The sequence below is a fragment of the Oryzias latipes genome, chromosome 21, assembly GCF_053564925.1.
Source record: "Oryzias latipes strain Hd-rR chromosome 21, Olatipes_Hd-rR_3.1".
Lineage (NCBI taxonomy): Eukaryota > Metazoa > Chordata > Actinopteri > Beloniformes > Adrianichthyidae > Oryzias > Oryzias latipes.
This window is the reverse complement of record NC_136257.1, coordinates 23061024-23076659: the sequence shown is the minus strand read 5'-3', so window position 1 is coordinate 23076659 and position 15636 is coordinate 23061024. Positions and strand designations below refer to the sequence as shown.

General features: G+C 39.7%; 1 protein-coding gene across 2 annotated transcripts; it reads left to right on the top strand.

Annotated features, from left to right (window-relative positions):
- Positions 1 to 229: 229 nt before the first annotated feature.
- Positions 230 to 5217, top strand: nr4a2a (nuclear receptor subfamily 4, group A, member 2a). Of its 2 annotated transcripts, none has more exons than XM_020713168.3 (8): positions 230 to 427; positions 876 to 977; positions 1120 to 1991; positions 2463 to 2592; positions 2714 to 2802; positions 3213 to 3415; positions 3584 to 3762; positions 3862 to 5217. In XM_020713168.3, exons 3-8 carry the CDS (start codon positions 1122 to 1124, stop codon positions 4116 to 4118), a joined length of 1728 nt encoding a protein of 575 aa, XP_020568827.1. In that variant the 5' UTR covers positions 230 to 427; positions 876 to 977; positions 1120 to 1121; the 3' UTR covers positions 4119 to 5217. The 2 variants fall into 2 exon arrangements, with proteins under 2 accessions (XP_020568827.1, XP_011488017.1); XM_011489715.3 differs by having other exon boundaries at positions 2714 to 2877.
- Positions 5218 to 15636: the final 10419 nt, after the last annotated feature.

Sequence of the window (15636 nt, the reverse complement as noted above, 5' to 3'; positions counted from 1 at the left end):
TTCAGAGTAAACGGTCAGGTGTGTGTGAGGTGACTTTAGGTGGCTTCTCCCACTTCTGCATCTCTGCTAATTTCCATGTGGGAAACTACATAGATGGCATACCACAGCACCAACATACTCACAGGAAAAATTGGGACTCAAGAAAAGCACCCCAGCGGATTGGTCGACGTCTGTGTCGACGCAGATGACGTCGCGCAGCCAAACACGTGGGCCACTGCTTTCAGAGCTCACATAAACAAAGCCACATTGGCAGCCTGGATAGTTTGACGCTCGCGTTGCTGTCAGTAAGAGGAGTCGCACGGTTCGCCTGCCCGCCTGGCGCTGCTGCTGCATCGCTGCTCATGATTTGGAGCTTTTACTAAAATTGATGAATTCCAACTACATGCTTATCGCATGGACCGAGAGTACTGATCCTGATGTGAAAGAGGTAAGATTTGCGCATCTTCTTCTGTTTCTGTTAGTGCGCTTGACTCGCATCTCCCTCTTTGAACATGTCAATATGAACATGTTTTAAGCAGAAATAATGCAACAACTTAAGATCTAACTCTGCGTTTTTATTTAGTGTTTGCTTTTTATAATTTCATATTTTAACTTTTGGGTTTTTGGACTAGTTTGCACTCGTGCGCAAAGTTAGTATCACACGAAACACCAGACACTTTAAAAGAATAAATGCAATTTGTTTATTTTAATCAACATAACTTTTGTTGATTTATTGAACAAACACTCTCAGATTTCATCATTTTATAGCGTTTTTACGTTTAACTTTTGAGCGCAAATGTGCAGGAGGATTTTTCGGATTTCATGATTATTTCTGTGGGCCTCATATTGTGATATTTTTCAATTGAGTAAATGCCAAAGGTTTGTGTTTTTATTAGAGGAAGATCCAGATTAGAGACGATCTCTTCAATCCCGGCACCCACACAACTCCTGGCGTAATCAATTTCAAGTGTCCCTGGAAAACTTTCAGAAGACTTGAGGTAGGATGTGGATTATTAAATAATTTTTTTAATAAGAAACACGTTTTTTCAGATTTTTTTTTATTGTAAAGATGTATATCCGTTTTGAAAAAGGTTGGACATTTATTCATTTATCTAAAACTGCTGTCGCTTGGATTTTCAGCCATGCCCTGCGTTCAGGCTCAGTATGGATCATCACCTCAAGGAGCCAGTCCTGCTTCCCAGAGCTACAGCTACCACACCGCAGGAGAGTACAGCTGCGACTTCCTAACACCCGAGTTTGTAAAGTTTAGCATGGACTTGACCAACACCGAGATCACAGCCACCACTTCTCTCCCGAGTTTCAGCACATTCATGGACAACTATAACACCGGTTACGACGTGAAACCGCCCTGTCTGTATCAGATGCCCCACTCTGGAGAACAATCCTCCATCAAGGTGGAGGACGTCCAGATGCACAGCTACCATCAGCAGAGCCACCTGCCGCCTCAGTCAGAGGAAATGATCGCTCACACTGGGCCCATGTACTTCAAGCCCTCATCACCTCACGCCCCGAGTACACCAAACTTCCAAGTTCAGCCTAATCACATGTGGGAGGACCCTGGCTCCCTCCACAGTTTCCACCAGAACTATGTTGCAGCCACATCTCACATGATGGAGCAGCGCAAAACTCCGGTGTCGAGACTCTCGCTGTTCTCTTTCAAGCAGTCCCCGCCTGGCACGCCTGTCTCCAGCTGCCAAATGCGCTTTGACGGGCCGCTGCACGTCTCCATGACGCACGACAACCCGGGTGCGCACCGTGGCCTGGACGGTCAGAGCTTTGCCGTGCCCAGCGCCATAAGGAAACAGGCCGGTCTGGCTTTCCCCCACTCCCTGCAACTCAGCCACGGGCACCAGCTGGTGGACAGCCAAGTGCCGTCGCCCCCGTCCCGAGGATCTCCGTCAAACGAGGGTCTGTGTGCGGTGTGTGGAGACAACGCAGCCTGCCAGCATTATGGAGTGAGAACCTGCGAGGGCTGCAAAGGATTTTTCAAGGTGGGCCGACGTGAAAACAACCACAACTGACTCTTTCTGAGTTTTTTTTCTTTCTTACTTAAAGGACAGACTTCAGTGATCACTGCGTTAAAGTTAAAGAGGCCGAAATTTTGTAAAGAAAAAATAATGCCACTTAATAGAATCCTCTTTTCATTATGAGCTTTTCCAAACATCATCAGAGGAACTATAAGAGCGCGCACGAAACAGCCGGGTGACACTCATTCCTGTTCACACAAAGCTGGCCTCAGAGGAACACGTTAAATATGACAGATCACGGATGAGCGGCCGGTAGCTGCTCAATTCCCTCTTGTTGATTCGTGTGCGTCAGTCCCAAACGTGTGATAAAGTACTGACATTGCATCTTTTTTATATATTTTTTGTGTGTGTCCTGTTACACCAAGAGTATTTAAGGTCATTTCTACTGCTTTACAAAGCGTGACATTTTGCTTTTTCTTTGTATCTCTTTTCCAGCGCACGGTTCAGAAAAATGCCAAATACGTGTGTTTAGCGAATAAAAACTGTCCTGTTGACAAACGCCGAAGAAATCGTTGTCAGTTCTGCCGTTTCCAGAAGTGCCTTGTGGTCGGCATGGTAAGAGAAGGTACGTCCAAATCATGCTTGAAAAAGATTTCAGAAGTGTGCGTAAAAGCAAATGTTCACGTGTGCATATGAAGTTCTCTGCAGAAGCGTGTGTGGATCATGTCCATTTTCCATCCATGCAGTTGTCCGAACGGATAATTTGAAAGGACGACGAGGGCGCCTGCCATCCAAACCCAAAAGTCCTCAGGAGCCCTCCCCACCTTCGCCGCCGGTGAGCCTCATAAGCGCACTTGTTAGGGCCCATGTGGACTCCAATCCCTCCATGTCTGCGCTGGATTATTCAAGAGTAAGACAAATATGTTCGGAAAAAAATTTCACTCAGACAACATCTAAGAGAGAGGAAGAAAAAACAAACCATGATTGAAAGCTTTTATTAACTCAATTTCTGCCAGACGCTTGAACTGGCCGTTTTTATTAACACGACGCACATTTTTAAACTTTGTCGAGCTTTTAATGCGGCACATTTTAAGTCAATAACTTTGAAATGCAGAATTTAATAAAAAGAAGACATGAATTTCATAGTGAGTAGTTCTCACTCTGTCTTAGAAATGGCCATTTGCAATTTCACGGATTATATATTTTAAAGGACCTCATTAAGGCGCTGTTTAAATTAAATTCCAGTTCCAGGCAAACCCTGACTACCAAATGACTGGAGACAACACTCAGCACATTCAGCAATTCTATGATCTCCTGACGGGCTCCATGGAGATCATCCGGGGCTGGGCAGAGAAGATTCCGGGCTTCTCTGATCTGCCGAAGCAAGATCAAGATCTCCTCTTTGAATCCGCCTTCCTGGAGCTCTTCGTCCTGCGGCTGGCATACAGGTGAGAGGAAGAAAGGGTGATATAAATCCCCACCCAAACTTTGGATAATCAGGATTTCCTCCTTTAAGCTTCATTGCTTTTGGCTTTATTAGCTGCCTAATAATTAGACGCCTCTTAAATCCATTTTTATTGCCAAGTCTAATTAAGGGATTTTAATTTTAATTGCAGGTCCAATCCAGTGGAAGGGAAACTTATTTTTTGCAATGGAGTGGTGTTACACAGACTGCAATGCGTCCGCGGGTTTGGAGAGTGGGTGGATGCAATCGTGGAGTTTTCTTCTAACTTACAGAGCTTGAATATAGACATCTCAGCTTTCTCCTGCATCGCAGCTCTAGCGATGGTAACAGGTGCGTAAAAACAGCGGCACGTAAAGGAGCTGCATGCGCTAAAAAATCTAGTAGAACATTCCTCATCATTGTTTGCTCTTTTTTTCCCTTTATTTTCAGAACGGCACGGGCTTAAGGAACCTAAGAGAGTTGAGGATCTTCAAAACAAGATAGTGAACTGCCTCAAAGATCAAGTAACGTTTAATAGCGGTGGCTTGAATCGTCCCAACTACCTATCAAAACTCCTGGGGAAGCTCCCCGAACTGCGCACGCTCTGTACCCAAGGTCTGCAGCGTATCTTTTACCTAAAGCTGGAAGACCTTGTCCCCCCACCAGCAATAATTGACAAACTTTTCCTTGACACCCTACCCTTCTGAGTTTTACGCACTAGCCAAACTTCAAAGAACTTCCAAAAAGACTGAGACAAACTTATCAGATTACAGTTTCTAATTTTTTTTTTGTCTTTTTTGCAAGCTCCGTAAGCTATTAGAACAACTTATAAGGATTTAGGCAACATCAAAAGTAACGGAAGAAACTGAGTTTTATCGCTGCAGGCCTTTTATTTTACATTTTTCTTTTTGTTCTATTTTTATTCTGTGCGAATTAGGTGGATGTTTTTTTTTTAGCAGAAATCTCTTTCAAGCCCTTCTTGTTTATTGAACGTCGGCTCTGCTGAATCACTAAGTTGTAATATATTCCATTTATATAAACAGTATATATAAAAGTACACGCACACAAACCCTGTATATTATAATGATAGAAAATGGGATGCATCCAGCGCATCGGTTTATAATCTCTGTATAAAGTTTGTTATAATGAAAAGCTTTTCTTTTTGGACTCGTGCCTATATGTGTTTCTGACAGGATCCCAAAAATCCAGATAAGACAACGCATGTTCCACTTTCTGATTTTTCTTTTTTCATTTATAGGCACTTGCTGAGGTGATGTCTATATAATATATATACCGGACACTATGTAGTCTGCTAGATTTGATACAGATTCGTAGTTATGGCACTCTTTTTCTGTATGATGCATATGTGGAAAAAAATTATTTCATCTGTATAGAAAATGAGGGACCCATGGTGTTTGTAAAACTGTCACAGACATTCCTTGTTTGTATGTGCTGTAAGTATTGTTGCTGTTGAATATAAACGTTTCTATATATTTATTATTTCTATTGCCAAAAGCTACACTAAGCATGGTGCAATTTAAACGATTCCAACCCATCCAAGTTCATGCTGAGCACGTTGTCTATGTTTTAATGTCTTATAAACGTCTAGCTAGTTATGATTTAATAGCTTTGGAAGTGGCAAAAATAATTAATATTTCATCTTTATGAAGAGCTTCATGAGTGTATGATTCAGGCCCACACCTTTGGCATCACCGTCTCATTTGTGTAACGCATTCGGTGCCCAATTCAAAAACTTTAGAGATAAAGAAATATTTAATGTTTACAAATAAAACGTTTAACTTTCAATCTCTTGCCAAATATTTTCTCTGAAAATTAATAGACTTCTTTTCCTAATTACTTTTTTTTTTAACTGGAATGCGTTTTCGACGCGCTTTTATTTACAAAACAGAAGCCATGGCCCTCCATGCAATTTTAAAATAGCCATTTTTATTTTTTGTTGTAAAAATGAAACTTTTTAATGAGATAGATAATTTTTTTACCCCATTTTGTCGTTGAGATGAATGTATTCATAAGCGCGCACATAAAACATGCACTTCTGGCCGAATGCGCCTACATTTAGCAGCTATTTCTGCACTCTAAATTACTTTTTAATACGACTGTAATTTAGAGAATAACCTGCAAGCGTTTTTGTAATCTTTCCCAATTCTCCGACTGTTTAAATCGGCACCAAAGTGACATTTTTTTAGTCTCCTCCTATCTGAAAATGTGTTTTGCCCTTTTAATCTATTTAACCAAAGTAAAGGAAATAGTCGCAACGGCCTATACAGACGTCAATTAAAAAACAATTTTATTTATAAATAAAGATGATCCTGGTTACATTATTTTGAGAGATTTTTGTTGGAGAGTAACTCAAATAAGTTGCGATCCATACAATTTTGCGCATCATGTCTGTGAATTGCTTATAGGAGAAACTTGTTTGTTTCAAAGTTGCCCCTTTCCGAGATCAAGACTGAATATTTGCACAAACAAATGCGAGGCGAACCAATCAGCTTAAATGTGAATTTTAATTGCGCAGCTTGCATTCGGTGTCAAAGCTCTCAGACTGTCGGTGGAATTACAAATTTAAGTGAACAAGTTGATGCTTCAAAAAGTTTTCTTTAAGAAGAATAAGCAAAACAAATCAGGTTTCCCCTAAACTGCAGCCTCTTGCGCCACAGCCTGCGTTTGGATGAAAACGCGAGTTTGATGATTGTAAGCCTGCGGAGTTACCGACCACTTTGCGCAAAGTCCTGCTCTGCACTTCTTTCTTCTCCTCCCTGCGCACCGGTTTAATGCGCTCCCTTTAATCTCTGCTTACTGATAACACACCTACACTTCAATCATCTTTTTAAGGCGCGTCACGACTGCATCTATCGTTGTAAGCGCAAAGGTAAAAGTCAGCGGAGATTGCCCAAACAGAATTGAGGCAGACCGCTGTCACAAAGCCTTTTCTTTAGACTGGCATAAGAGAGAAGTGACGCCAAGCTCTGAGGCATGTCTGGGATTTATCAACATTTACCACACGATCAAAATGAAGGGAACAGCATATTTTGAGAGATATTAGCAGCAGGCAATAAATTGTCTAAATGATTAGATCGTGACTAGAAAGTGCTAATTCCAAGGCAAATTGGGATTACATTCAGAACCAGTTTGCTGACATTTAGCAGATCTGTTGAAAGGGTGCAGTACAATGTCACAAGTTTCCTCTGTTGACTCTAAGTACAGTTAGGCTTCAAACATGGCTCATCACAATACGTGTAGCTGTTTTTGTTTCTGATGATACTTGGGCACATCTACAGGCTGGACTTTCACAAAGAACCAATTCCGCCTCAGAGCCTGTCAGCCGAAATCTGCAGATGAAGGCAGAGGAGTGTTTTCTCCAGCTTTAGTCCTCTTCTGGTGTCTGTACAGAGAACAAGAACAAAAGGCAGCCACTCAAAGTGGCCATTTTCCAAGAACAGAGTCTGTACAGAACATCTGCTGCTAAGTGCTTGTACAAAGTGAGAAAAGCATCAGGTTATATACCCGAGTTCCAGTCTCAGAATTCACAATTACAGCACCATACTACTTAATCACACATGCTCTGTACAATACATTGGCACTGGATCATGTTGCATCACAGGTGCACATTTTTTTGACTCCTTCCATGATGCAATTTGACTGCTCAGATCTGAAATGCTGTTAAAAAATAAAAAGCCACAGGCGTTTAGTCCTTTGCAAATATTAAGATTTTTGGGGTTTTTAAAAACAGCAGATGAGCTATATCATGTCTTTTGATAGACTTTATTTTATCCTGACAAAAAGTTGTTCAGCTTGGATGATCTTAAGCTGCACAGCAGTGGATGTTTGACCCTCAAACATGAGATGATCTAATCTCAAGAGCAGCACAGCTGAAGTGAAAAGTCTGGACAGGGTTTGACTTACGCAAGCTTATTTGCATTACTGTTCAGTATTACCATTTTACACAGATGGAGTAAACAAATAGAGAAAATTTAAATAAAAATCTTTGGAGCAATTAACCCTAGTGGGAAAAAGCATGTACCAAAACTCGTCACACTTTTGTTTTTGGACTGAATTTCCTTCAAATTAAGGTTGTTTATGTTTTGTTCCTTGCTGTACTCAGCAGCTTGTCCAAGTTTTTCCAATAATTCTGTTTCGTTAAATTTTCGGAGTCCTCAGCAAACCTCAATTTCAATTTTACCTCAATCGCAGTTCAGGCAAAGAAGCACTTTGCCGCGTGAGCACGAAACCAAACATGTCGATTACACAACCTATGAATCCGTCTGACTTTGTCTCTAAACAAAATGAATGAATCATGAGTGAGGTGATGGGCCTTTGCATACAGCCGTCTATAGTTACATGTGACTATTTGATTTACCATATTGAAATACTGACGATTGTTCAATAAATAATGCAAAAAGCTGATTTCCAAGTGTCGAGGTAGGAAAAGGAATCCACCGTGCATATAGATGGGAGGTGAGCCGTGCCGGTCCCTCTCAGCCTGTGGCCCAGAGCAGCTTTATCATTCATAGGACTAAACAGAGAATCAATTCAGCAGCCATGTATGAAGGATGAAGGGATGTGACAAGCAGGGAATGATGAGAAGCCAGAAATCAAAGGCTTCAGTCCTTTTCAGTTCTAATGGCCATTAGACAGTGGCAATAAAATGAGGTTAATCATTGGCACAGATCCTCTCAAAGAAGATTGACTGAACTTGATGTCTGGTCAGATCACTCATAAATATTTACTTCAAGTTAAACAGCTGTGCTTGCTTTGTTATCGCACATTGATCTCTGACAGATGCCATCAAATTATTGTTTAAAGTGTGGCCGGCAAAATCTATTAATGGAACACTTGTTCTGAGGCTCAATTATGCCAACTGCGAGAAATTAATAATGCAAAGAATCTGACAGAACACAAAAATTTAAAGAGGGCTACTGTAGGATTCCATGGAAAATGTGGTAATTAGGAATTCACTAAGGGTTTTTGCTTAGGACATGTTGTTAGGTAAGCAAAACGGATGTGAAATGTTTCTGTATGTAAATGAAACACCACAATTCAAGGCTAGAGTTTGGGATTAGGGTAAAATAGCATCTATCAGTATTGAACACATGGGCTCAGTCCTTTGACCTTATTGACAAAATGAAATCGGAAATTTCCTTTATAGAAGGAGTTAATGTTTCCTCAGGCAGACATGTTTCCGATTCAATTAGTTTTAATGAAGTCGGTGTTCAGTGGTTGCTGAAGTAGAAAAAAGAGGCATAAATGCCTGATGGTAATAGAGGGCATATTAAGGAGGATAGGATCGGACACATTGTATGTGCTTTTAAGTGGGGAAAAATGCCTCTATCAGGCTGGTAGGGACCAGTGGCTCAGGAAGCAGTGAATTGTAAGAGCCTCAAATGATGCATTTGGCCTCTGGGACGAGGCTGGAGGACACAAAGGAGTCAACAGTAAAAGCACACCATTGAACAACCTGGTTTAAGTGACGCACGGTGGGCAATGATGCTCAACTAAATATCCTATTTGCATAATTTTATCAAAACAGCCCAACAAATACGATTATTAATCTCTTGACTGTGTTTAATGTGAATTGGATACCGATTAAAGTCTAAAAATAAAAAAAAAAAATTATTGGTATTTCTCTGCAATATATTCCAGTGTTTAATATGGAAGGGCAGGAGGGGGGCAGAAGACATTGGAAGAGTGGCAAATGAGTTTAGCAGAGTGGAAGGCCTTACAAATGCAAGGATCAAAAATAAATATTTCAAACAGTTATTATTATAATCGTTGTTATTGTTATAAATGTTAAAACAGCAGTCTTTTTTTAGCTGAGATTATATCAAAAATATTGCTTTTGTTATTTTTGCACTGCTTAAAGAAGTGCGTATTGATGATTTTTTTCATAATGATCCTAATATTGACTCAATAATTGGGGGCCAAGTGGGGAGGGAAGCTTTTAGCTCCACTCCTGTCCAGAAGTGAATATCCTTGATGTAAGATGGAAGTCAGCAAAGTATAAAAGTGTTTCTGTTTCAGGTTCTGTGGGATTTGTGTTGTTGTGTAGCAGAGACGTATACAATCACATTTTTGTACAAATTGTCTTCTGTAAACGTAAGTACTGTAGGTGACTAAGTGCCAAAAGGCTGTATTGTTGGTGGGTTCTTAAAGGATCAAGAGTGTGTGTGCGTGGACGGAGGGGACAGAGGGTGTGTTTGTGCGTTCCAACAGACAGAAGAGATCCAGGTCAGACATCCGCACAGCTCTTTCACATCACTGCGAGATTATGAGCACACACATGTCAGGCCAGACTGAACCCGCTGCAATAATGCACCTGCCAGCTTTCAAGATCCACTCAGCGCATGTTCAAGCCTTCCTCTGGCATGCTAACACAAAAGCAAACACGCACAAATAGCCCACTTCTTAGAATATTGACCAACGTGATCAATGTGCAGACTGACACTCGATGATGTATTTGGAGATCAGCAAAAATCAGAGAAGTTAAAGAGTTGGGCAAGAGAAGAATGATAAAAAAAACGCACTTTGAGTGAGGAAAAACAGGAAAACACTGAAAGGCATGAAAAGATTAGGAGCTGGGAATATTTCACACAAAAAGATGGATAAGAAAAGGTTGACGTCTTTCTTCACGACAGTTTCCAGAGAAAAGCAGAGACTGAAAGAGATTCATTTTCACCAGGATCCAGGGTCATCCAACCTACTCATCCTGGAAGCAGATGAAAAATATAGACTGAAGACTGGAGATATTCTTCCCTCCAAAAAGAGGAGAGGACTCTGACAGAAGAGAATCACTGACCTTCAAACAAGCTCTCTATCCATATAGAATAGGGGAAGACATGCACAATCCATCAAAAATGCACATGAACTTTCCCTCTTCAAATAGTTCCCGCTTGAAAAGCAGTCAGTGGATCAAATATGAATATTGCATAGGGATCAGATGGAATTCACAGGAAAAATAAAAACCTGGGATAAAAGAAAATCTTATTTCAAAACCATTTACTGTGTTAATTCATATCCTGACTAATTTTATTTTGTTTTTGATGAACAAAAACTAATGGTATAACTCCTATATACAAAGAGAAACTGAAACAAAAATTCACCTCCTGGTCATGAAATTGCCTTTAATGCAATCTTTCGTGGAGAATGGAAAGACCAGTGCTAATTTCCAGCTGGTCTTTGATTGGATGAACCTGCCTCCCTCTAGCACGACATGGACACCACAGGTCAGCGGCTGGTGCAGTGTTGCATGAAACAAACAAATAGAAAAAGGCACCTTGTGGCACTTGACTCTCACCAGAACGCAACTGAAGGCAAGCCAGCCAGAATCCTGTAATAACAACTGCCTCATAACCAAAGAATGGAAGTGAGAGGGCAAGGAGAGGAGGGGAGGTAGGGAACGATAAAAGAGACATGAAAAGTAAAAAAGATGAATTAAAAACTGGACATAGCAAAAAGATGACGTTAGCAGAAAAAAGTTATACCTAATGTTCTTATCTCTGGTTAGATGGATGAGAAAACGTAAAAAATATGTTGAAAATAAATGTTAAATACATACGTGAAGAAGAAAATCACGTCCTCATCCTTAGTTCTACATGAGAATAATATATTATCGGAGTTTGCATGAACGCTACCAGAAAAGAATTGTTTGCCACAGCAGAAAACACAGACTTTATATTTTTTTCATACTTGCCCTAGATTGGTGACACAACATTTTATTTCTGCACAACAGTCAGGTATTACTGATGAGCCCATGTTTTGTTTCATGGAATCTTTTCATAAAAGATGAGGACGTTTCAGAAATGAATGATTAAAGTTCTTGTTTGTTAAAGTTCTTTCATTTAAAAAGAAGTAGCTTGAAGGGGGGGACAGTATTTTGGGCTTTTTTTAAAATGAAAGTGTGATCCTGAATCGGTGAAAAAGCTGAGATGATACAAAAGAAAACTACTAAAAAAGAAACAAAAACTAAACAGATTGAGTCCTGTGCTTGGTATTTATTTTACTGTCCTCATTTGTTTGATTCTGGCCTTTTGTTTTTCTAAACCCAGTTTTGCGTGTCAGACCTGCAATGTTTCACGAGAAAGAAACTTTCCTACCTTTGAAATGTCATTCCTTCTCACAACGTGTCCTCCTGTTAATGATGCCATGAGATGACACACTTCAGGTGATTTTCTTTCCTATTTAAAGCCCATCGTTAGGTCAGTAGGAATAAGATTGTTGCCTTTTCTCAATTCATTTTCTCTGCTTTTGTTGCATGGGGCAGGTCACAACTTCATGCAAACCAGCATCTTTTTGCAGCTTTGTCTTTGTTAAGCATGAAGAAAATGCGTTGGTGTTTGCTAAGAACAGAAGAGACATCCCAGAGATGTTCTCTGTAACATCAATGAAGAAGAAGACATCAAACTTTGATCTAGAACTTGTGGATTTTCTTCTTATATTATCATTATAACATTATGAATGATTAATAAAAATAAAAATTACATAATTAAAAGTGAGGAACCCAGCTCTGTTGCAGATTATGCCTTTTTCTCTTGCCATAGACATAAATGAGAATGTGTTTTTATTTTTTGATCTAAATCGCAATTCCTTAAAATTCTTTTAAAACGTGGGTTATTTTTGTATTTTATCTTTGTGCGATTCTTTAAGACACCTTGTACTTCCTTTGTGTTGCAACAATTTAAAATTTTGTCATCTTTTCTTAGAAATAATATCCGTTTGGTATCAATTATTTTAGTAGGATTTTTTCTTACCTGATATGGCCTTAAGGGCCTTTTTCCTTCTTTAACAACTTCAAGTTTCTCTTCCTTTGCAGGTTTATAATATAAAACAGAGTTGTTAGGATGCAAAAAAGTAGAAAAAAGACAACATATTGATTGATCTTATTATTTACAGTAAAAAAACAAAGTAAACATTTAAATGCATAATTTTTCTAACAATACAGCTTTTTAGTTCTGATTTTCTGAAAAAAAAAATGCTACATTTTTTCTATTGAAGTTATATCATGTACACATCCAGGGGAGATTATGAATGAAAACCGTTTGCTGTGCATTTTTTGGAGACTTTTTTTGGTTTTTACTTTCAACATTAATAGTTATATGATTAAAAATTTTACTATTATGCTGCAAATGAGATCATTCAAATTTTCTGTCAATATTCTGTAGAGGTTTGGTCTCTAAACCAGAAAAAAGATTAAAGACATGATAACATAAGTGCCCAAGACTTGGAAAAATGGTGTTGTTTATCCAAAAGCTGAAAATTAACTCCAGTTAACAGAAAACTTGATTATAATTAGGTACTTTTCATTTGCACCAGTTTACCTACACAAAAACCAATACTTGAAAATGACTAAAAGCACAAAAACAGTGAAGGACAGTAAAACTGCTCAGAGGAGAAAGCAGGAGAAGGGACGGGTATGACGGGGAACGGGACAACCAGGACGATTATACTGTGATAAAATGAGGAAAATAAGTCTGATTATCACAGAGGCTGGAAGCATTAGACAGACAGTTGGGAGTCATCTCAAAACTCAGGAGGGAAGAGGCAAGACAAGAGGTCACAATTATGCCCCATTCGCTGCACTCCCCTCCTCCTCATGAAGTCCTCAAATTTATTCGGCTAGTTCCTGTAAGGCACAGAGGGGAAATTCTAATTAAAGGGTGGGGGGAATTTTGACACGTGTGAGGCAGAGATCAATATTTAGCACCATAATCAGCCATTCCTGATGGCTTGACGGTGTCACTGCAAGCACACGACAACTCTCCATTAGAACGCTTGGGAAAGAGCAGACAGCCGATCGGGCAGGCTGCAGGGAAACGTCAAACTCACAGTCACCATGAATCAGAACAAGCAAAACCTCTCCTGCTCCATTTTGCTGTTGCCTTTTTATCTTCATTCGTCCTCTTAAAGGAGAAAAGTGAAATGTGTCACGCTGTTTTGTGAAAATAATGCAGGGGAATTGGAAAAGAAAGGGGGAAAAATGCCATAGAGAGGACATCATAGATCAGGAGGAGGTGCAGCTGTCAGAGAGGATGACTTTAAGGTACACAGACGGATTTGTCTGCATTTGGTTGACAGCTGTTTTAATTTTAAAGAGTGGTAGAGAAAAGGTACAAAATAACCATAAGACAGTTTAATGCTTTGAAAAGAAAGTAACTCAAATATTTGCGCACATTCTTAATGTACATTGCAGAAGGTAACGGATTAAAAATAAAAATAAAAATCAAGTTAAATAATAATTAATAATATGAAGAAGAATTTCCACTCAGCTGAAGATGAGTTAAGAAAACAAATATGAAGAGGAAGCATGTCCTCACCTGTAAGGTTCAGATCTATATTTAAGTGCAGCAATAATAGTTATAATCCAGCAATGATTGCTTCTACTTAAAAATGGTTGTTTGGTTTCATTGTCATAAACACTGTTAGTGCATTGATTTTTAGCCACACTCAAGAGCACACACTATGACTGAAGCACACTCACACATTTGTGGCTTAAGAACAAGGCAGCTCAGCAGACGTGGGTTGTGACCACTGGCTTAGTATCAAGAACATGGTGTTGTTTCCAGAGGGCAAGCAGCGAGGGCAGGAGGGGGCAAGGGAGGAGGCACCGGGAGTCGTGCGTGCATGTGTGCGCGGGTCAGAGGTGGGGGGTAGCCCAGCCCAGGTTGTCCCCTGTCTCCATGTGTCAGCCCATCCCCTTGTTCTTGTGTGTCACTGACAGACACGTGGATTCTTGCCAAGCCCAAGTTGCTCCAATTAATGGCCGTCCCACTGCGCTGTCCGATGTGAAGTGCGCTTGCCCAGTTGACAAGATCTGGTCTGGGATCTGTCTCTCCGGTGACATAAAGAAGGAATTTTAAGAGGGAAAAGTGATGCAAACACGCCCTGGCTCACGCTGCGCTCAGATAGGTAGATAACAAAGACTCTTGTAAATGAGTGGCAGCAAGGAAGGCATTGAGGATACCCTAATTACTTGCAGCAATCTATCTAAGTCACTGGCCCTCTAATTTGATTTATCAGAATGCATGAAATCCCTTGGAATAATGCCCTTATTATAAGGACAGACCTGACGGGGGGAACAAGAGGTCTGCCAAGTGGGGGAGGGTAGAGGAGATTTAAGCATCAATTACAGTCAGAAAGAGAATTAATAGTTATTAATCTACAAACAAAGCCATCGTTCTCTCAGTAAACTTCGTGCCATGTGGAGACGATCACTTTTGGCATTTCACATATGTGCAGGGTTACAGGTATGTCTGCATGCACATTTACACACACACACTTAAAGAAAGGAAAACAAGAAAAAGAAATAAAGGATAATGTAATGAAACTTTAATGAAAGTTTGAAGAATATAAATGCGACTTTGGTGCAGAAAAATACACGATGCTATAAATATTTGTAATAGTCTGAATGATTACATCCTTTTGCCCACTGGTAGATCAAAGGTCTTTAACTCCTTAACTAAATTCTTGACTGACAAATTCAATTGCTGTCAGTATTTCAGGGCCCACAATGTAATATGTGCATTTTGATTCAATTTGTCCCGCAAATACATAAATATACATATTGTTTATCTGGTTATAGATACAAGAAAAATCAATACTGATTTCAGTGCTTTGTCATTCCTAAGTGCATCATGAAATAGCCAAATTTCTCTCTAATTGAATCCAACAAAACCACACAGATTGTTAATTTTATGCTATTAAGCTTCTGCAACATTAACAATGTCTTCTTTGTGCCTATTGAGGACTGGTGCTTGGCTTGGGAAAATAACTTTTTATATGTTTGAAAATTTAATTTTAAAAGGTCAATTTCCAAGTGGTTATCAATAAATCTCAAGTATGAAGGGTACTTCTGCTATTTTCAATGGGTTGAATGTGTAGTTGTAAAAGCAGACATCTTGGTTTTGTGCTTTTAAAAGTGATAAATATACCATTTTTAAAATAAATTACCTTAATGGCACTGAGATTTTTCAAAAATTTGTACATCAATGTCCACAAAATCATAGAAGTTAAATACTGTTAAGAAAAAGTGCAGCAAGAAGCAACGTTGTTCTGGGTATTATGTTAAATTGTTAGGCTTTTGTGAAGGGGTTGCTGAGTGGCTGAAAGGAGAGAACCAGTGTTCTGTTGCCTTGCTGTCAGTCACACTGAGGCAGTATTTAGACAGGGAGCTGAGAGGTCTGCTCCGCCGCCAGCTCCTGCTTTTTAAACAGC

Coding starts and splice junctions, on each gene's coding strand:
- nr4a2a (XM_011489715.3), top strand. CDS start 1,122: ATGCCCTGCGTTCAGGCTCAGTATGGATCATCACCTCAAGGAGCCAGT. Junction 1,992..2,462: donor GCTGCAAAGGATTTTTCAAG/GTGGGCCGACGT, acceptor TCTCTTTTCCAG/CGCACGGTTCAGAAAAATGC. Junction 3,416..3,583: donor GTCCTGCGGCTGGCATACAG/GTGAGAGGAAGA, acceptor TTTTAATTGCAG/GTCCAATCCAGTGGAAGGGA.